Genomic DNA, 23,575 nt, shown 5'->3' on the forward strand with positions numbered 1-23,575 from the left:
GACGTGGACAATGTCTTGTTCCCAGGTGGCCCATCTCCAACTCATTAAACTGTTATAAACCACACACGGAACCTCCCAATTCTTTCCTTGCGCTGAATTAATGGAACAATCTTTATCTGCCCTAAGAATGCTGGGGAAAGAGAGGGAGTCTCAGGGCACGTTTCCTCAGTTAAAAAGAACTATAGCGATTTGTTTCGATTTTTCATTTATCATTCAATTTATCTATTTTCCCATGGCTTGCTTTGTTTCACCACCCACCCCCCTATAAAGGACTAGTTACGTTTTTCGATAATCCATTTTGACATTTTTTCTTAAAGAAAAAAAAGAGATGCATAAATCTTTCCGAGGCACTTGCCGTGGTGCTCCATGACGTAGGTAGATAAATTAATCTTCATAAGCCGATCCACACCTCGCCTGCATCAGTGTCAGTTCAGGGAGAACCAATATAACAGGGTTCTCTTGTCTGCCCATGCCGGGATTTGTCAGGCTGGATTTGCGGTGCAGTCTGGAATGGGGAATGTATTGTAAGGCTCACATTAAAATGTTTTGACTGTTGGCTGAGTCTGAGAAGAGATGAATAAAAAAAATTAAAGCAAGCAAACTCCGAGCTTTGAGTTATTATTAAATATGTAGAGTTCCTAGGTTCAGACCAAGGTAAACTCGGCATGTCTTTTGATCTCAGAACATTTTGTCTCTTCGGAGATGAGGCCTTCTTGATTTGCTTCAGAAATTAATAATGCACACAGCATGGGAGTTTTGATCGTCCATCGTTTAGTGGTTGAAATATGATAGAAATTACATTGTGTTTCAGGAGACACACAACTGAAGTATTGCATGATAAACCATTGTACAGATTACCTTTTGATTCTCATCCATCATACGCAAATTCCTTGCTTCCTTTGGATCATTATTATTTCTGCAGCCAAAGATCTGAGCACGTTTGCAATGCAGGTTTTTATGTCCTTAACACTGAGCAGGGTCACAGTTGAACAAACCCAGATGACCAGGGAATGCTAAAAGCCCTCCAAAGTAAACCGGACACAGCCTATAGTCTTCCATACCGTGTGACAGGTTTCTAATTTGATACTCCAGGGGCGATGGAAAAGGAAACTCAGGGGCTCTTGTCGTACATTGTAGTGTTATGCTAGTCTCGCCTTTAATCACTGTAACAAATAGAATCGACCCACACTTACACTCTGAGTTGTAAAACCTCCTTCGAATCAGAAGTACGTAAAGACTTGGATATTTGTCTTTGAGTTGCAAATTTTCTAATTTGTTTTCTTTAATTTAGTATGTTTTTGTACAGTCTCTTTAAGTCGCCCCCAACTAATTTTCCCCATATAAATCAGATTTATATCTACCCTGAAGAACAAACCATTTTGATTGGTTTTATTTTACACTTTTACTGCTTCATTCATCTGGTATTGTCATATCCAAACAGCTTGATCTTTGTACTCTCCAAAGTATCAAATGCTCTGTGACAATGCCCCACATTTTATTGAAAGTGGCTGCTAAATTCTTGGTATTGTCATAAATCTTACACACACACACACACACACACACACACACACACCACACACACACACACACACACACACACACACACACACACACACACACACACACACACACACACACACACACACACACACACACACACACACAGAGAGGTGGATGGTGGAACTTTCTGGAAGAATCAATTGGCTTCTCTTCGCTTGCTTCTGGAAGGGCATGTGGTGGTCCAGCTACTATTGGTGGTTAGTAAGTGTGTTGTGGTATCAGGGGTATTTTGAGATGTATTTTTGATGCATCCATGCATCAGACGGTTCATGGCTAATTTTAAACCTTATGATCATCATGTGAACACCATATATTTCAACCATGAATGTAACTGGAAAGGGAGCTCCCAGCCTTCCACTTTTACCACGCACATTTGAAAAGGCTCCTGGTTACTAGGCAATGGGGAGGAATGCATGCGGTGTGCAATCCCAGGCTTTCCCTATGACCCTTGACCCCCGAGTGATACCAATACAAAAACCAAATCGTAAAGCCTGCCATGAAATGAAAAGGAGAAAACGGAAAAGAAACAATGTCCCCATTGAGAGGAAGTGAGGCAGACTGAGAGAACATGTGGTCAGCTCAAGGCCAAGATGGGCACCTGACCACACAATATATATATTCACCCACCTCGCCGCAAAGTTTTCCTACAGAACTTGTTGAAATTCGACACAGGCTTAAGAAAATAATAACTTTCCCTAGTGATGCCACAAAAGCTGCTTCCAAATAATAAACGGACTGATCAGGACTTGGCTCGGATTCGCATAACGTTCTAATGGTTATGTTTGGCACTGTCATTCAAAAGGCATGTCAAATTGGACTTCTTGTTTATTTTTATGCATTTATTTAGTATCATTTCTAGTAATCCATACATGCCAAACAGGCTCATCATGCCTACACCGGCGTCAGGCCTCTTCTATTCCCTCACAGGGACCGGTCACACGTAGCATGTTTACCCCGATGTGCACCATTTGCCATGTAGACTGTGAAACATTGTGGCTTTCTTCAAAAGCCAGCAGTGTATGCTTTGAGTTTGAAACTTCAAAGTCTACCATTAGCATATCCTCCTAGGTTTGGCCCATCTAAACGCCACTTCTGAGGGCTGCCGGTGGCCCGAAGAGGAGGATTGATGATGGTGCTGCACGCCCACAATGCTAACAGGAAGTCTACCTTGCTGTTGTGACTTCACTGCCAGGGTCATGCCGAGTGTCAAGTTACTTGACCGTAATAGAGTGGCTCTAGTGTTACATCGGTTGAGGGTCATTAGGCCTGAGGGGCTATCCCACTTTTAGGACTGACGGCTCTTCCAATAGGTGTCACTATAGTACACCAGTACCGGTGGCTTCTATCAGTTCAGCAGCCTGCACTCAAACACACCACCAATATATAAGGGCCATCCAGCTCCTCAACTCATCCCCTTGCTGTGAATTGGGTCAGCGGGGAATAAAACTGGTTCCTAACAACCGGTGGTCCCTCTAACTTAATTTCCCATTCATCTTACAAAACCCTCTCAGCTAATTATGTAAATCTGTTGACTGAATTTGGCGGCAATACGATACTCAAGAATTAGTAACGACCTGCAAAGCAAGGGAGGAATGTGTTTTAAATCAGAGGCGTACTTGGGCCTGCACTGTTGCGAGTGCACCACACCTGTGTTGTATTACTTTGTTGCAGGGAACGTAGAGTTCAGAATATCAGTAGTGGGAGAAAGGATGGATTGGAGTTTTGAAGTAAAGGGAGTAGTATCGCAGTACTGAATATTTTGTGTAGTTTCAAAATGGGACTTTTTGAAATATCAACTGCGGCAACAGACCACAGATGATATTGGATTTTGCCTTGTAGCCAAAGGCCAAACAAACTACATGGTCAGGTAGTGGCCATCGATCTGCTTAACCATAGCAATAGTATTAAGGGACCCGACAGAAGGCAATAACTTTAAACGAAACGGCTTCTCATTTCCAACTAATCTTAGCTTTAAGTGAAAGGATCACAAGACTTTATGCATTGTAAATTCTGAGTAGACCAAGTTAAATAAACACATTTTACAGGGGTTTAACAAATACTTTTTCAAAATGAGTGACATCTACATCGATCAATTAAATCATTTCAACTCGTTTGCCAATAACAATTAATATAGACGCAGCTATGATAATTATGTAATATTATTAATACGTCTTGTAATTTATGCCACATGTCAAAATTGACAGGGAATTCTTCTGAGTCAGAAATTCAGAAAGATGTTGTTTTGTCTTGTTTAGAAACCCCTCTTTTCTCACATTGGTTTCAGAGCACGATGATAATGACTGTGGCATTTTATTCTGCGCCAAGAAACTGCTCAAAGCTAGCATATTTGTGTTTCTGTTTTGGTACATCAGATGTCCATAAACAGTCTTGTGCAACGTTTAGGTCTAGCTATGTATATGTTGTGAGACACATGAAACGCTGTGGTCATTAATCAAGTTGATTTCCATATTCCTTTCTGCACAACATGATTATTGAGCTTTATTGTGCCAAGAAATGTAGCATTCAACCTATCACAGCGCCGAACACATAATTACCCATGGCAAAACAGAAGACCGAGACATTAATGGATGACTAGATGACAATTGCTCCACAAGCCAACAAACTGTTGAAAGCTAGCTCTGGACTGTGTTGTATAGACATGCTTGGGTTTGAATGGATCTATTATACCGCTATGATATCAATGTAATTGTTGGAAAGATGTGAATAAATCAGATATGTATATATAACTACCAATTTTAAAGAAAGTATACAAATGACATTGAATCCGCCTCAATGAGATGTTTGCCGTTTGATTTGTATAAAATGGTTGGAAATAAGGTAGCCAGCTGTCAAATTCTAGGCTTAGGTTATTGAGATACTTTATCTCACAAATCAGACTTTCGATTAATAATTTTAAATGTGCACGTGAGCTCAAATCTGGGTGCACTTCACTTTCTGTCACTTCATTTTTTTTGACCAATTATGAATTATTACAGCAAACACAAACTTGGCCAACATTGTAAAACAGTTGCTACAAAGGCTTCAAGTGAACATCATGTAGCCCGACCACTGTAGAATTACCCCTCTTAAAACTTTATCCATTCGCACAATTTAATAAACTGTCTCCTTGAAAATGTTCTGCTGTAACGAGATGCGATTCAGCTCTCAACTGGTCTAGTTTAACGTCTCTTCTTGTCAAAACGTATAGTATAATGAAGTATAATTTAACGGGTCGTTGGCCTATCCCTTTGTTTCTTTAACAGAGATGCACTTCAGTTTTGCTACTGTCATTTCGGATAATAAATTCTTGTACATTTATATCTATGTCTCAATCACGGTAACCTAAAATGAAATATTGTAAGTGGCAGGCAACGTCCCCAGCTGGGATTTTCTGTTCATGTTTCCAATCTATAGAGTCCGACGTCTGTGTCCACCATTTGATTTTGGCTCTGAAACCCAGTTTCCGAATGTCTGCACAGGGACATGGAAAGCAGTACACCTGGTCAAGCACTTTTCTTAGCAATCAGACACAGAACCTAATAGGTCCCCTGATTATCCTCTCTCGGGATAAGCTTAGACCCATGTACCGTGTCTATTCTTTACAGCGGTGGGCAATTGCACTCTTGATTGTAAATCGTATTGAGATAACGGCCGACATGGACAGGATGCGCAAAAGTTTGATTTCTGGAGAATTCTGACCCCTTGACACGTGTGAAACCGAACCCTCTGGAGGAAAAACGTCCGTGGTCGCCTGTCTCCGCGGTATCCCCCATTTCCAGTTAACATGGACGGACCAGCGCTTGTCAAACGACGCTAATAGCCAACACTTTCTGAGCTGTTGTGACTTCTCTGCTGACAAGCCACGGATCTCTCAGCGAACAAAACAAAGAACCCAGGAGGAGCCGGCACCACGTTATTAGCGATGGGCTTTGAAAAGCCCCGGGGCCGGTCCAGCATCCCTGGCCCCCGGCCTGAGGGTGATTGGTACTGACAAATACGGGGAAACAGTAATACGTGGCATGAGCCTCGTTGTGTTTGTTTAGCCACTCCACAAAGCTCAGCGAGAGCACACAGGTTTTGTCAAATGATGGGTGGCATGTACTGTAATCCAACGGGTTCCCGCTGGCGCTAGTCAGCTGTGGTATGTTTACATGTGGTCAGGGACCCAGTGGATTGGCAGGGCCCGCGATGTACACAATCCAACATTCTTCTGGCTCTTTGTGATGGTGGGGGGGGGGGGGGGATGAGGATGCAACCCAGATCTCTTGGTCAACACCGCTTGATTGCAAACTTCTTATTTTGCACGTACGTGGACACAACAGATGTGCACATTTCTAGCGCCCCCGTCCAAAAGCTTTTGAAGTGTGCACCTCAGTCGGTTTGGGGTGAATGGTCCAGCGTATACAGGGAGGGACCGAGCACAAAGGTGTGCACAGCGACGGGGAACCCTGGATGGATCTATTTCAGCAGGCATCATGAGAAAGAGACCCACTGCCCCCCCCCCCCCCCCCATTTCCCTCCCTGCCTACCTCGGCTCGGTCCTCTCGCCTTACAGCCGCCATCAATGGGCCCTGGGAATTTCTCGCCACAATCTGTTTAGTTCGATTACAAAGAGCCCTGTGGCTAGGTCGAAGTGGACTTCCATACCGTGTACATGAGCACGCAACCTGGCCCAGCGAGCATTCTTCAGGGTGATGCGTGGAAGGGAAATGTGTAATGACAAGCTGTCTCATGTGGTCTGATTGGGAGCAATTAGTATGATTTCACCAGTGGTTGTTGATACAGTGGTGCTCCACATTTGTTGTGTATGTTATGTGCTCGGAATTATCCAAGTATTAACTTCTCATGTAGCCGCGATTTTTCTCTGGATGAGTCTTGTTTTTCACCTCGTCAAAAGTGACACAAACCCAAACAACTAATTGGGATCAGAGGAGGGGAACTGCAGCCTCCCAAGGAGCCGTTTGTTTTCTAACTCGCGTTGCAGATCCTTCGTGGTGCCTGCGAACGCAGAAGTAATCCGCCATTTCAACGTCTCGTACAACTTTGCCTAAGCCTGGTTTTCCCATGATGACACGCACCAACACATTGATGTTTGACTGTTTGTCTCGCACAACCTGCGAACAAGAGGGCGACTGTTTAAGCGGTTTGCTTTTCTCGTCAGCTAATGAAAAGGATACAGGTCTTCCTGCTCAACACCCACGTAGCGCCACAAAAGCCCAGTACCACCAGCCCCCCCCCCCCCGCCCTGACTGACTGCTCTGCTCCGAGTCATGAAACGAAGGTGGTTTCCACCAGGGAGGCCAGACCAGCGCATGAATATTGATAGTCTGGCAGGCTGAGCTCTTGGTCACCCTGGAGCCCTCCCACAGCCCGCTCTCCATCCAAACATTCTGGATGTGTTTAATACTGTTGATTACAATAAAGTATATCGGAGCCGCGTAGCGTTTGTTAGCCCGATGCCTGTGATGGCGCTGCTGCTGCTGCCAACCAAACACTTAGCTTAAGTGTTAGTGGCGCAAAGTGGCAGAGATTTGGCAAAGGCCTGTTGTGTATTTGTCCGGGATTGAAAGAAGGTGAATAAATGAGGAACATAAGAAGACCATAGCGCAAATATTTTCCTGATAGGGTCTTGGGGCCAGCCGCAGTCCTTTCCCTATGCCTCTCAATATGCACATGCGTTGCTCACGAGAACATCTCAGATTCCTCTTTGGGACGGCCCAATGATGTCACCTCTCACCTTGTCTTTATCCTTCACCTGTTTTTTTAACCCTTATAACGTATTTTTCATTAACCACAGGAAATACTATACTGATACGCATAAATACACACTTGGTCTCTCTCTCTCTCTCTCTCTCTCTCTCTCTCTCTCTCTCTCTCTCTCTCTCTCTCTCTCTCTCTCTCTCTCTCGCGCTCGCGCGTTCTCGCACCACGTCCTGATCATCTAAGGATTTTATCTTGCATGCAGCAACGTCCCACATACACCTTCCCATCATGTAGTCCTTCAGCAAGAGGCATCAGAAGATCTATTAACTCCTTGACTTGGCTCCATGGCTCGCCTTAACAAAAAGAAAATCTCAAGGTATGTCCAGTGTATATAGTCTCACTTTGCCCAAGACATAATATTTACGTTGTTTGTACATGATTCATATCGGCTAAATAACTTGTTGAGACTTCCGTGGGATTCTCTCCTAGCCCTTATACGGTGGAGTCCGTTCCCTTCGTCAAACCGCCAGTACTATTGATGTTGGCCTGTGTTGCCTGCCGCCGCCGGCAACAGCGGACGGGACCATGGCCGGCGCTGGGTCGGAGCGGGTTTACTCTAGGCGATGAATGCGCGTCTGTGTCGTCCTATTTCTGCTCGCGCTGTTTCAACACCCAGAGATTTGAGGTGTCACGCCGGCTCCCCGCTCCCCCACATCTGGTCTGCTCCTGAATAAAGCGCTGCTGTGTCGAAGATAGGAGGAATGATAACACCGTCGACGGTCGTGGGTCAGAAGAAACGGGGGAGGCAACCCGCGACCGCAGTGCACACCCCCGAAGCACCCTGGGACATATTCTACCGACATGTGTATGAAAAGTACAGTTCATGTGAACACGCCTTCATACCGCGTGCACACACACACGCGCACGCACACACATGTACACGTACACGCGTACATATGCAGCTGTTCAGATAGACGGGGATTAAAGCCCTGACGTTTAGACACACACACACACGCATACACACACACACACACACGCATACACACACACATCTGGCCTTTATGTGTTCTGGCAGTTGCTTGACTGTCTGTGTCGGAGCTAACGCCACCCTTCATGGCATTAATCAGGCTTTACAAAGACCGCAATGTACTGGGCCACATCCCTGACAGAGAGGAAACCCAACTGTGTGGACGCACTGTGATTGGGTGCCTGTGCTCCTTTTAAAAAACATTTGTCTCCCACATAAATGTGAGCAAAGAAAAATGGATACCACTGGTCCATAATGTCTCTATATATATGTGTGTGTGTGTGTGAGAGTGTGAGCTAGCAGGATGTTTTAACAGTGAGAGGATAGACTTTTGGCTGTTCTGTTTCCTTCATAATCAGAATCACATGCCCCTGTCACTTCGCTGTTCTAGCTATGACTGTGTGTGTGTCCGTGTGTGTGTGTGTGTGCGCGGTCGTGGTGCCCCTGTTGTAAAGAAACCAGATGTGAGCTGGCGGGGAGAAAGTGTGTGACAGAGGGTCCTGGGAGATTGTATACTCTGAACGTGAGGCCCGATGCACCAAGGCTGTTCGGCCCTACAGAGCCCACCCGTTACCAGGGGCAGCCTGTCGCCGTGGCGCTGTTTGTTTTTGTTTCGTTTGCTCCAGTTTCTCCACTACACTTGATTCCGCGACCGCAAGATAAGATGGAGGCTAAGTCGCGCTGTGCTTTCTGTTTTAGGGGGTTTACTCGACAATCATTCATCTGTTCCCATTGTGTATTTATCAAATGAGCGTTTAAACATTGAGAGAGCATGTGTCGCTGCCCAGCGTCCTACGCCTCCTGTCTCCCCGCACACCTCACACATTAGCCCAGTCGCCCCTTATCAGGGAGGAATAACCGTTGTGTGTTCCCCGCTTGAGTAATAGTCTGACGGCCGGGAGAGAGAGGCTGATCTCACGCTGCAAAAATGTTGGACTTCAGCCCCGTCTGTGGTTTTGAACACTTGCCTGCCGTCTTCACGTGATGATGCACTGCCATGTGACCATACTGTAGTGTACAGTATGGAGTGGGTGGGGGTTAAGATACTGTTCAATAGATGTGACCGTGTGTGTGGGTTTTAAAGCTCTTGTTTTCTCTGTCTCTTCCAGCTGAGATATCAGCACGGCTTATCCACTCCAGACCTGAGTCAAACGCTGCCTAACCTGAGGAACTTCCTGGAGCACGGCCTGCTGGTCAGATGGTGAGTCTCCGGGGGCAATAGTGGATGGAAACACATCAACTCGTGTCCTTATTGACTATTCACTCGCAATAGTTGATGCATTAAATCACTCATTTTAGAGACAGAAGTAAATTGGCAATTAATGGTTATTACTGAGTGTTCTATGCTAATAATTAACCTTATGGTAGCCTATTACACATGAGTGAACAGTACAATGATAAAGTTAAATTTATTCATGTCGTAACATGAACAGGTACATTTAACCTTGATGTCAAGTTAACAAATTGGCATGCATAAATGATCTCCCGGTGCCTTTCCTTTCCATTATTAAATCAATCAAACCTCTGCAACATCTGTGATGTGACCAGATTCGCTCCGACTGCAAAACTCGTTTGGGGGGAATCTCTGGAGATCCGGCGGCTCGAGTGTCCGTTCTGTACTCGCCACTTGTTTTACAACAATCATTTCTACCCCTGCCTCCAAAATGTTTCTGCCCTCGCCAATAAGGTGAGTGCCGGTGGCTGGGTGCGGGCCTTTGTACCGCAGTGTGGAATGCTTAGATCCCCCGCTCACACTGCCGGTAGAGTCTCCTGGCCCGTGAGTAACCCTACAGTTAAACCTCGGGAGTCAGTCAGCGTCGGCCCGCCGCCGTATGCAAGTCTAGCCTTTGATCTCTTCCTCCCGGGGTCAGCAAAGGGGAAAATGTGTACTGCACACGTTAATTGAATAACCTTTTGTTTTGAAAGGGAAGACGCCACGCAAAGCCCGGGCCTTTTCGAATCAACCCCGTCCAAGTCCAACCCCTGAACCCCCACCTCAGTCCAAATGGGAAGTGGGGGTGCCTGAAGTGAGATTAGATGAAAGCCTTGGCTCGTCTACCCCCGGTGCAAAGGGGGAGGAGCTAGGTGTGTGTGTGTGTGTTTGTGTGTGTGTGTGTGTGTGTGTGTGTGTGTGTGTGTGTGTGTGTGTGTGTGTGTGTGTGTGTGTGTGTGTGTGTGTGTGTGTGTGTGTGTGTCTGTCTGTGTGTGCACATCGCAGTAAAGTGAAGGTGGAAGTGCAGCAATTCCACGGCTGCTCGCCACAGCCACGCTCCCGGTCGACGACGAGGCCTTGGGGACGGGAACAAAAGGCGCTCTGTGTTGATCCGGGAGCCTCGGCAGTCTCTCGTTTACCTTCCCCTTCTCCCGACTCGGTCACACTCGGACAGGAACACATGCTTCTGGTCGACGCGCGCAGGTTGGCATGCGTCCCGACTGCAGATCTGCATGTGGTTCGGATAGTTGGCCCCCAGAGGGGATATAACCGGTGGCAGATCACAGTCACCCAGGCTGTCTGACCACAGTCAGACTTTTTCCAAACTCTGGGGGCAACGTTGTTTTAGACCTCATACATAGTTATGTGCATTATGAAAAGGCACGCTTCATTCGAGAGCTTCAGCAGCAGCAGCAGCAATGGGAAGAACTGAAAGCCTGCTGCCTTTACAAGCGCCAGGAGAAGAGGCAACGCAGCCTTCTGCCAAGAGGACTTTATTAATGTACTGCTTCCAACACTGGAAAGCCCTGGCAAAAACACTGGTCAAGGAGATGGGCCAGGATATTTTGTCGTTACAATGTTTGCTGAAATATGCAGTTTTCATATCCATAACAGCCGTGCAGGAGCTCTTCCCTCAACTGTTATCATCTCAAACCACTTCCACCTAGCTTGGAAATAAACAAAGTAACTCTTAATTAACTTTTTGATATCCTATTTCTAGTACATCCCTATACGAAGGTTAGGGCAGTGGCAGGCAGTGAACAAGCGTTCATGCTCATGTCCAGCTGATGTCCAGCTCTTTCTCTGCCCTATGCAAGTGGATGGATATGTGTCCAGCAATAATAGTCTTCGGGATCATAGTGATTCCATTCATCCTGGTGACCGCTGTAAAATACTGAACTTCAAGAGGTGTGCCGACTTCAGCATGACCGTTGAAAATCGGGTCAGATCTCTGACCAATATACATAAATAGAAGTGAAACCAATCTCAGTCACTGCACATCACAGTGTAAGGAGGCACAGGATCGCATGTCCTATTTGTACGTCTCCCAGACTCTGAAGGACATAGCACGGCGGTTATATGGCGAATCTATTAACCGAGGAAGAGAGACGAGAGAGAGAGAGAGAGACGCTACCCAAAACCTCCTGTCTGCATAAACAGAACAGTCTGGTGGGAATTACAACAAGACAAGTTCAACGCGCTCCACACACCTGCCACTCGGCGTTCTGAAGCCTGGAGTCTGGCACGGGTTCAGACGGCCTGGCGGCCCAGCCGTCACACGAAGGAGAGGGTTGAGGGGGAGGAGAGGTGTGGTGCAGAAACACAACAGAGACGCTCGATGTCTAAGCCGTGTCTGGACATTGTGCCTCTCAAGGCCCAGAGCAGAAGGGATGAAGACGTCTTCCCGAACCGCAGCCAAGAGCCGTCAGTCTGTGAATGTGTCTTTGAATCTTTCGCAGCGAGTCGGATTGGTCCATGATTTTATTTGTTGAGAATCGGTACAGCCCAATTACCACGTGAAAGGTGGTGTAGGTAAGATTCGAGAGTAGTAAAGTTCCCTCCCTTCCTGCCTTTCTCAGGCATTTTGAGGTGTTGCTTTTCACGCTTCATCTGGGATTGACAGGCAAGATGGATTCCAGGACCCACAGATATGAGCAGGGAGCAGGCGCAGTCAACTCAGAACGGAAATTCTCGCAGCACATTTCTCTCACTAATGGATGTAGGGAGGCTGTCATTTCTAACTAATTACACTCAAATAAAAGTTCATCCATCTTACCTACTGCCCCTCTTTGTGGGCGGAGCACAAAGTAGAAAAATAATGGAATGTTATTTTTAGAAGTTAAATGACGACATCATGACCTGTGATGGTTCTTCGTCAGTGCATGATAAGAAGTAATATCTGTGACCACAAATTGTCCTTTGAAGCATGCACAATGTCCACGATTCTTTTTGGAATTTTTAGTTTACTCCTCTAATAGGGAAATTGTGCGCATGTGTGTACGGCCTTGTACACATGCACGGGTGTGTCTTATTGAACATAGTTCTTTCCCCTAAGGGATGAGGAAGTAATGCAGCTCGTATATTTTCGGCAGCATACGTTCGGAGAAACATGCCCCATAACTATAAATCTGACTTCACTGCAGAGACCACTTCACAGTCCTAATACTATAGACCACTGATGTTGGCCCCATTCATCACTGATCAGCAAAAATAACAAAACCCCACTTTTGCTCCATTTACTTTTTAATATATTTTTGCTTTTTGCTTTTGATTAGTCCCTCAACCTGCTGCCGTCAATACATCATGTCTGACTACACCTTATTAGCAGTGATAAACGAAAGGCATGTGTCTGAATGACAAAGGTGTTGGATGTTGTTAAAAGAATGCAATGCATTGCTGTGTTGATTTAGATCAAATAGTTTAACACTACTACCTTCAAAGACCTCAATCTGTTGCGTATAGTGAATATAATGAAATCCTTTTTATATTGGTGATTTCATTTTAGACCATCTTAGTTAAGTCAAAATGATGTGTTAACATGTTTGTTTTGGCCCAATATCCTGGTATCTTGCAGGGCTTTGCACATGGATGGTCTCTTATGTCCGTTATGCCTGCCTAGGAATGATTTTGACTTGCGTCATTCCCAGACTTTACATTGAGTGCACCAGGTTTGTCTTCAGCAACAGAAAGGAGAAGCGATCAAAGAAATGCCTGTTTGAGGTACAACCCTGTTCTTGGCTCCACATGTCCGGTGTTCAGCCTGAAGATTTGGCTAGAGACCTCAATTATGAAATGGAAGCCTTGTCAGGAACATTCACCAGGGATGAGGCCTCATTTAAAAAACATTACGCTTTTCTAGGACATGGTGAGTCAGTGGGCTGTGTAGCCGTCCACTGGGCACTTTGGTGTCGTTTGTTCCTTACATGTTGGGTGTGAATATGTCTGCAGCTCACCACTGGTGGAATAGTGGCCATACCTCAAAAGTAACAAGAACCTGCTGCATTAAGCAGGCTCTAGTACATCTTATCAATGAGCTCATTTACTATCTACTCCTAACGTCTCAGAAATGTTGGATCACCGGTGGAATGCGGCTTTGCGTTAACTGCCTGTTGCAAATCCAGGCCATAAAGAAGTTGTATGAGCAGGCATCTGCCCTAGGTTTCTGAGCCAGGATCTCCAATGCTTCCATCCGTCTCGGTGTAACAAACAGACCCTCCAGTGAGTAATATGTTGTCATTGACACTGGGGCAAATTAACAATTAAATAGCAAGTTTAATGGGGCATTGGTTACTCTGCCTCATAAAGGGTAATCGCTTCAGTGCTGTTACCATGAGAACATCCACTTGTCAAAAGAATAGACTTATGCTCTTTTTTATTAAACACAAAGACCTTAACAATGGTCTCAGCCTCTCTGATTCCCATACGCCTGGTCGCCCCTTTCCACATTTGTAAACCTCAATTCGATCCTTCTCAATGTTCTTGACTCCTTCCCACTTAATTGTGTTCTGTTTGACGTTATGACCCAGTGCTCATAATGAGCCACTAAGTTTGCGGTAAATCAAAACATTGCGTCCCTGTGGGCAAAAACATCTAGGCTGTCTATTCCACCCATTGAGTATTTTTGTGTTCTCCATCAACCGAGGTGTTGAGGAGTGTGTTTTCAATCTTACCCTTGTGCTAAATGGAGGCCTGGCCACGCTCTATTGACTGTGGCCTCAGAACGATGTGTCATGATGGACACGAGCTGCCAAGACCAGAACATTCAGTCATCGGTTTGGCTGCATGAAGAGGGGGCATTCCCAGAATGGCAACCCGTTGGCCTCGTGTACTGAACACAATCCCACTTGGCCGTGCAACCGTACTGCGTTCATCCATGTGATGAGCCGAGGTGGTGAGCGGGAGGAACGGGTGTTCCTCGGGTCGATGGCGTACCAATGCTGTGGTAGCCCAAAGCGTGGAGCACTCCTTCTCTTTCATCAATCAGGTGCTTTGAAGTCCACACAGGCAACCCTTGTGCTTCCTCTGACGTCCCCGCATGTGTCGGAACAAAGTCTTCAACCCGGGGTCACAGGGGCGCATGGTATCTAGGCCCCCCCTTCATCATGTGCTGACGGTTGGGGATCTCTCCATCATAGTTTACCTTTTTAATCTTCTCTGCGAGCTGCATCTAGCACCTCACCACCACATCTGCCGTCCATGTGGGTTCCTCTGACGTCACATGGTCAAAGGAACCTTTCCGACAATCTTAGCTTGGAAACTGGCTCAAATATCCGACCATTTTGTATTTCTATTCGCTGATTCAATGGGTTGTAATTTAACTCGTGTAAGCATTGTTGGTGTGCGTCCGTCGGTGCTCGTGTGCGGTTCATCACCACGGTTCTGTGCGTTCTGTTTCTACAAAGCCAGACCGTGGTGTATTGGAGAAACAAACCGAGGGCAGAAATGTTCACAACAAGGCTGAGTGTTGAGTGTTCAGACGTCATTAACTTCTCTCAACTCAACGATGGAATGGACTTATCTGATGGCATCGCAGGGGGAAATCATACCGAGAAATTCATTTGAGGCTGGGCATCCGAGCTGTTTATCGATGGATTCTGCTGTTGTCTGGAAGATGTATGGGAGCTTATACAACACTGGAACATATTGCAAACCACTGGCATCACATGAGTGGAAGCGCCATCACTTGCTATGCTATTGGTTAACCAGTCACATGTGGATGTCAGGGTAGGACAGAGGGGGGGGGGGGGGGGGGGGGGGGCCCTGCCTCACCTTTGACCCCTCTCCCCCCTAACTCCTCTGGAGCTTTGGCTACTCTGAGAGGTTAAGCACACTGCTAAGTACACTGCTGAGGTATACATGATCCGGCCTATCGAAAGAGACCTTGGGACCCCCTATTTAATCTGATTGATGGCTCACATTCAGCTTGGGTGGGGCTGTGTGTGTCCCACGTCGCTCGTCAGTTAGTATCTGTTATATTTGCACGCTCGGGTGGACGTCTTCTGCAAACTTTCCAATTGTTGGGGGGGGGGGGAGGGGGTTGAATGTAGTCACAGGGGCTGAGAAAATGGTTGGCTTTCCTTTGTATCACAGAATGATTTGTAAAAGCTCTGCAGCTGTGCCTATACTTTATCATGGCGTTAGGGTGGTGGTCGAGGAAAATGGGGGGGGTAGAGGGACAGATGAGGTCAGTGAGGGGGGGGTCTTTCTGGGATTCAGGGGCCCCTCGGGGGCCTCCCCCTCGACTGGACCTGTGCTCCGTGCTCATTGCCCGTGACAAATGTTTTATGGCTGCATTGCATCAATCCACAGAATCGACGATGCACGCAGATGATTGAAACGCTTTATATCGTATGTCTTCGCTTTTATTTATGCGTTTCCCCTCATCTTGAGTACATCTTGAGTTATATCACCGGCAACGGGTTCCATTGATGGCCTGCTAGTTTAAATGTATCCTCCTCGCGATTTAAACAATTGACCTTTTTCATTTTTCCCTTTGCCTCCTCCCTCCACAGCGACCAGCACTTTGTCTCCAGCGCCATCCCGGTTCCGGTCAAATCCCAGCTCAGCGTGTCGGCCATGTCGGAGATGGGCTACCCCTGCCACACCAGCTCCCCGGAGAGAGGCGTGAGGAAGAGGGCCAGCTCGGAGACGGACAAGCTCAAGTACAAAGACGGCGCCGTGCCAAGCTACGACATGGCCATGGGCGAGCAGCCGGCGGCCGCCGGGGGCCCCACGCAACCCTCCCCGAAGCCCCTCTCCTCCTCCCTGGACACAGCCGCGCCACTGCGCACCCTGTCGGAGGGTCTGGAGGTCAAGGAGCAGGGAGGCAGGGGGGGATCCGGGGACGAGGCAGCCGAGTGTGTCGGGGAGGAGGAAGTAGCGGCGGAGGTGGTGGTGGTGGCGGCGACGGAGCAACAAGGAAGCAGCGAACGACGGGTTCAAGGCAACGAGGGAACGATGGAGGAGGGAAGGGAGATGGAGGAGCCGGGGACCACCGGCGGCACCTTTGACCCGAATCCGGCTGCTCAGGCTGGGGTGGAGGCCCTCACAGAGGAGGAGGGGCAGCAGGCGGCGCCCGGCAGTCAGCCGACGGGGGCCATGAACGGCACGCTGACCCCGGGACAGGACCTGACCGGCGGGGCAGACGGCTCCGGCCCGGACCTGCGCTGCTCGGTGGAGCAGGCGGAGGAGATCATGGGCACGGAGGCCACGGGGCTGGGGCTGGGGCTGGGGCTGCGGCTGGGCGGCGGTAGCGGCGGCCACGGCGGCAGCGGCGGCCACGGCGGCGGCGGCGGCGGGGCGCGGCTGGACGACTACCCCTGCATCCCGGTGGAGCACGCGGTCGCCGTGGAGTGCGACGAGCAGGTGCTCGGGGAGCTGGACGCCGCCGGCTTCGAGGAGTTCTCCCGCCGCATCTACGCTCTGAACGAGAACATGCCCAGTTTCCGGCGGCCACGCAAGAACTCCGACAAGTGAGGCGGAGGCGGCGACGACGGGGCTAAGTGGAAGAGGAGGATGTGGAGGGGGGGGGGGGCCCGGGGTTGGTCTTCCAGGGTCCTGGACGTGACGACGGGTCGGGGACCTGCTTTAAGAAAGGAGGCGGTCCCCCAGTGTGACTCCCTGTTTCATGCATCATAGCGTCAACACACATTGGAAAGATACTGGGACGATGACCAATTTGCACTTCTTGTAAAGCTTCTACAGTAATTCCTTCAATATAATGCAGTTTAAGGCAGTATTGGGTCAGTAATCAAAGAAAATATATATTTTATTTTTTTGCCCTTTATTTATCTATTTCTTTTATAAAGTATTTTTTATCCTTTTTTTTTTCTTTTCTTTTTTTCTATAGATCAAATAAATTATCCCTGAGTGATTGATTAGAGGCTGTAGTTGTTACCCCGAACCTGTGGTTTTTAATTTCATTAATGATGTATAACTTAATGATTATAAGCCACTAAAGTAAATTAGCAACCACTTCAATGCAAGCTGTACTTTGTGTCAGGAGAACAACATTAGAGGATTCCTTCATCCTAGTTTGTTGTTCTTCTCCGGTCCCAACTGTAGCAGACACTTTCACGTATGATAATTTTGTCATTTTTCCTTCTACTCACAACAAAACTGCTGGGCATTGATCATGGCATGAAACGCGCCCTCTCTCGCTAAAAGCTCAGGTGGCGGTCAGTCCAAGGAGCAGTGGGGTTTACTTTGTGAGGTCTGACCCTGTAACCGTTTCTGGATGGTTCAACACGCTCAGGACTGGAACATTACCTCTGTGATATCATTCAATGCTAAATAACAAGCCTAATACATAGAGAAGGAAAGCAAAATATTCGAGATCCTGTGTCTGAGGAGCACTATTCGAACTGAGATTTAAAGCTCTTGATTTGGAAACTACCTGACTTGGCTCAAACACAAGCCCCCACTGTTTCCAATACTTGTGCTTTTCAACTGTAGATGCAAATATCACTCAGATGCTTCCCACTACCCTGGCCTTTGTTCTGTGTGTGTGTATGTGTGTGCGTGCGTGTGTGTGTGTGTGTGTGTGTGTGCGTGTGCGTGCAAGCGTGCTTGTGTTCCCACCAATGACCTTTTGGGACAGTGTTGGCCAGTCGATCCAGTGCCTGATGATTTCAAAGTGAGGTGGGAGGTCAGTCCCTCGTCCAAACACTTGACACGATATTAACTGTCCTACACTGCATTTCCCAGCCCCCTTGGGTCAAACCTGGGGGAGCGGCTCAACGTTGTCTCCTACTTCTCCACAAACAGCAGCAAACGGCACATGGCAGGGAACGGTGCAATGTTATCTGTTTATTTTTTTCCATCCTCAACTTTGTTTTCCCATGTTCACCTTTTTTGTGTCGTTCTTAGGATTTAATATCAATGTTAATGTCAGCGCGTCACAATTGCCCATTTCCACGGACCCCGAAAAATACGGTTGTAATTACCTGTGTGTATTCTATTCAGATGTCCCTCTCAGGCCTCACATGTTAAAAGCAAGAATGTGATTTAACTAACCCCATCACCCCTCAGGACGTCTACGTGTTATTAATGAACTTGCGTTGTTGGACTGGTATCCATTAGCAAATATTCCCCTTCTATTTATCTCCCTCGGCGACCATGTGCGTCTTGTTTCAAAGGAAGTTGATTTTCCACCATTTTTCTTTTTCCCCTTTCCCCATGCACAGGGGAAGTCATTAATTCGTATTGTTCCGTGTAATGGCAACACACATCAACAGTCCTATATACTATATGAATGAACCACGGAATGTTTTTATTGGATGGAGTCTGAGGCGAGCCTGTAGCCTATTGGTCAGGTGCCGTGACCAACCAGATGGAGTCCTCATTAGGATCAACAGGCTCATTACCATGTAATACTGCTTTACAGTAACTGACCATTTCTGTGTATGTATGTATATATATATATAGATATATATATATATATATATATATATATAGATTATATATATATATATATATATATATATATATATATATATATATATATATGCATACGCACACTTTTCTATGGAGGGTGATTTGTTATTAAAGACCAGCCATTGGCACGGATGCATCCTGCTTGTACTTTTTATTCTCTAGAAAGGTATCTATGTTGAAAGGAGAGTACACCAATGTATATAAATAATACATTTATTAATAATTTATTCTACCAATTTGTTCAGCTGAAACTCAAATAATGTTATTTTCAAACATGTAGTCTACTTAGTTGTGTCTTAGACATAGACACAAATATAACGATTTAGATTAAGCTTTCGATGGGTTATTGTCATTGTGTGATAATGGTTTTCTAAATGGCAAGACGATGACTCAGAAGACTAGTAGTATGAAGAAATCAATTGTCTTGTTTACAGCGGTTATCTCGGACAGACATGGAGCGGTCTTCTATGCCCGATCAGTCTGAACATATTACTAAATTCTCCAAATGGAAAGGTGACCAGAGGCTATGCTTTCTATGTTTTCTTCATTATATCTATGCCATACTAGATAATGGATATTATGGCGAAGCCATAGAAATACTCTATGCTTGCATTCAAACTGAACTGGAAGCAGAGATTCAGCCTAAAAGACAGTTTTTTTTTGTGCCACTGTTTTCAAAGTGAATACACAATGTTGAAATCACAACAACGTATAAATCACAACAAAGTTCTCGATTTTGCCTTCCCCTCCGGTGTAGCACACAACCACAACCACAGAAGGTAGATGGTATTTACCGTATTCTATAGCTAACTTCGCTGCTTAGATTTCCTTGACAAGTCGGGGTAAACAGAGGAAGTCTGGTCCGACCGTCTGTATCTATACGTTTATCATTTTACATCGTCATAAGGAACGCGGGAAAAGAAAGACCAGACACTGCTGTTTTCCTTTTTACATAAATCCATGTAGATATTGTACATAATGTTCCTTTAAAAAGTTGTATTATAAAAAATAAAACTTTAATATAGGAATATAAGGAAAGAAAACTTCCTGTCCGATGAGATTCCCTTTCCCTGTTGTGATTTTAACACAGCCTTTGGATCCCATCTCAGTTTTAACTCATGTCTGATGACCGGATCGAGCAAGTTTTACTGTCGCTGTCGCAGTTTTACTGGCGATCTCAGCCAAAGATGGCTGAGATCGCTTCCGCCTTTCTCAAAAATGGTTAGTCTGGGAACCAGCTGGAGTCGTAAAATCACACACAGACCTCCATTTGAGCCCAGGACCTGATGTGAACCACATCTCTCTGAATCAATGAAACCCAACCCTCTTCTTATCTTTATTTCATTATGCAAATAGCCTCACCAGCTTGACCCAACTAGGTTGTTTTCCTCCATGTCTGGGGGATAATGTATCTGCCTATTTACAATAAGCTCCCTTACAACTCAATCCCCCCCATTCGAAGATAACGGCCTTCTCCAGCTTTTCGCTTCGTCAAGCTCTCTCTTTTAAACGTTCTCAAGCACGGTTCAGACTTTATTTTCCTTCATCCACCTTCAGCCCAGCTACGAGTACATCTGTGTGCATTAGTACATTAGCGGCCGATGAATCCCCTCAGTGCGCACCGGTTTTCCAGCCTCGACGTGAGGCAGGGTCCCTGTGCTGCTGGAGCCCATAAGCCTGCGGTCTCCCTGGCCGCACGGTGTCTGTGCACTCACCACTAAGCCCCTTCAGGTGTCGAAAGGCCGCGACGGAAAGAGGCCTCAGCCTCCTCACCCCCCACCCCCCTCTTTCTCAGGGAATGTCACCTTAAGCGGTCAGAGAGAGGGGGGGGGGGGGGGGGGAGTCTGAGGCCTCTTTCCCTCTTACCTCCCCCCATTTCAAGGATTGACACCTTGTGTGGTCAGAGAGGGGGGGGGGGACTGATGTCGTTATGGTAACTGGACCCGGATGATGAGGACAAAGGTGAGAAGGCGCTCTGCGACAGGTGCAACAGGGACTTATATTATGCATTTCACCCAATATCTGGTGGTGGACAGGCGACCATAAGGCAGCAGAATGAGTGTTGGGTGCTGGCTGTGGGGGTGTGTGGCGGGATTAAGCCCCACCACACCATCAGAAGAGTTTTCTTTCCCTGTTCTTCCCCCCCAGCTACGCGATGTCGCTATGCTTGAGCCCGCGTGCGAGATACCAGAGTCCTGACTTGTCACGTCTACTACACTGCTCTCCGTCAGAAACACCTCGAAAAGTACACACTGGGTCCAACGCCAAGGGCCCCGCCACTCGGCCCCATGTCCCTCGCCTTCAGGGTAGTGTATAGCTGTGTGTCTCTGTGTGTTTGTGTGTGTGTGTGTGTGTGTGCGTGTGTGTGTGTGTGTGTAAAACCTATGTTCTTTTCCTCCTTTTCATTTCCCTCAGGGCAGTGAATGCAAAGATGATCCTGTCTCCGGATAATTTAATCAGAGGGACTATCTGCCAATTTGAATTTCCGTCAAAATATACCTGTTTTAATTCCCTTTTCGGGGGGACCCCCATCGTATTGAAACAGAATTCCTCGTTGTTTTTGTCTCCCTGGGCACCAGAGTGGACGAAGAACGTAGGCCTCGCGGAAATGGAGTCCATCATGCGAGTGAAAGCAGCGAGGCCTGTGTCTAATCACACTGACCCGCTCCACAAGCCGTGGAGGTCCCACCGGTCGCTCTGCTGTTCACCTGGTCCACCAGTCCACCCCCTGTTTGCTTACTGTGTATCAGCACACATCCTCTGGATAATCAGGTCCGAACCACGCAGCTCCATAACATGACCCACACATTGTACTCTCCAGTCGATGACCTCATACAAACCAGAGCCATATGGGATAAATTTCAACAACGCAACACAAGAATCGAGTAGAAGCCAGAGAAGCCAAAAACAGCCAACACCTGAAGATTAATTTCCTTTGCAGGCAATAAGAGTCCTATTATCGGGAAATTGGTGTAATTCTATGACATAACCCGGAGCTGATCGTGTCCTGAAACATGGATGTCAGGAGTGCCGACAGGGCTGAGAAACATGCGTTGATCGCTCTGATGTTACACTTCAGAATGACGCAACTCAAAACACTCTGAGCCTTCTGATCCTATCGCCCAGCAAAGAGGTGTACAAAGTGGCTCACACCAACAAGCAGAGCTGAAACTCAATATGACCACTCGGTGAAGCTGTGCAGAATGCTGCTGAGACATATCGCTGCAAGGGGTTTTGTCTGGAGAATGGAAAATGAGGTCTTACATTTATTCCAAAAAAAGTATTGCATTATTATTTTTGGGAGGTTTTGGCATGGATTATCTGTCAGTCTGTGATATAATTACGTTCATAAATCCTACACCTAAATTCAGGCCAATCAGAAACCAGCACTTCGAACGAACACTTCCAAAATTGCCTGTTTAACTTCACACCATTGGTAAGATACGACCAAGGTACTTTTTATTTAATTGTCATAAAAAATATATATGTGTGGAATATCTTTTTGTTAGAAAGCACAATTACAATGAGGTCAGCAATGTTGCCTCAGGAGGACAAGTGGAAATCTTGTCTATCGTGGCGCCCTCGCTGAACATAATGATTACACTGGACAGATAAGAGGCCTGGACGGCGTCTCACTCCTCCTCTGAACGCCCAGACTCAAGAAAACGCTCTTATTCATTAGCAAGCAGAGACCTTATACTGCTATATATTACGGGCTGTACAACTGCTTATGGCTGGATTACAGACCCTATATGGGGATTGAGGAGGCTGGGTTACAAGTGCAGAGGGAGCACTAGCACCTTGGTGGTGTCTCTTAAGTGCAGGACCAGGCCCCAGAGACTGGCCTGGCTTAGCCCATGCAGCCATGTGTTCACAGAGCCCTGGTAACACCGTGCACAGTCACCTGCTCAGCTGCTGAAGCCATCTCAGCATCCAGCAGCAAATACCTGTCTGGAAGGGAAAAAAAAAAACCTTCCTTGGAAGAAGAAGAAGAAAAATCCATCACGATGTTTCAAAATGCAGACCGGGATACGTTCTGCCTTCAGACGAAGGCAAAACGTTTCGAGTCCGCATTCTGAAAAATCGTGATGGATTCTTCTTCTTCTCCTTCTTCTTCTTCTTCTTCTAAATAAAGAACCTTCCTTCTTCTTCTTCCAAGGAAGGTTCTTTATTTATAGCCTCAGACTTCACTCGCTCCGCGGGATACATTGCGTCGCTTCTCCATGCCAAGTGAAAGGGCGGCAGAGGCGCCGGGCAAACCGTTTACGGGTGTATAAAATATTAGCGTATAAAACACAAGCGCTGGGATACCACACCGAGCGTGAAGGCGACCTTGTGGACCTCGTGAAAGGTAACCCGCCCAGCGGGGGGGGGGGGGGGTGATGTCATGGCGTGGAGGCTTTGAACAGCCTGGGCTCAAGGCGTGCAGCAAGGGGGTGGCGTTCCGGTGACGTCGCCCTTCGCCGACACCTGACATGTTACACGAGCACGTCAGGCGATCAATCTTCAGAGGGACAATGGGGGCTGAAACATACAGCTACACACCTGCAAGCCAACAATGGGTGGGACAATAGCAGCAGAAGAGGGCGCACCTCAACACCAAAGGAGGGATTAGGTTCTGGAACGGAAGACATTTT

General features: G+C 46.9%; 1 protein-coding gene across 1 annotated transcript in view; it reads left to right on the forward strand.

The window, feature by feature from the left end:
- uvrag (UV radiation resistance associated gene) overlaps window positions 1-18,955 on the forward strand; it is a 73,409-nt gene extending 54,454 nt beyond the window's left edge. The window contains exons 14-15 of the mRNA XM_056593456.1: window positions 9,400-9,491; window positions 16,016-18,955. Of these exons, the coding sequence (XP_056449431.1) occupies window positions 9,400-9,491; window positions 16,016-16,979 (1,056 nt within the window). The 3' untranslated portion in view covers window positions 16,980-18,955. The remainder of the gene's footprint in view (window positions 1-9,399; window positions 9,492-16,015) is intronic.
- Window positions 18,956-23,575: the final 4,620 nt, after the last annotated feature.

The sequence above is a fragment of the Gadus chalcogrammus genome, chromosome 7 (genome assembly GCF_026213295.1).
Source record: "Gadus chalcogrammus isolate NIFS_2021 chromosome 7, NIFS_Gcha_1.0, whole genome shotgun sequence".
Classification (NCBI taxonomy): Eukaryota; Metazoa; Chordata; class Actinopteri; order Gadiformes; family Gadidae; genus Gadus; species Gadus chalcogrammus.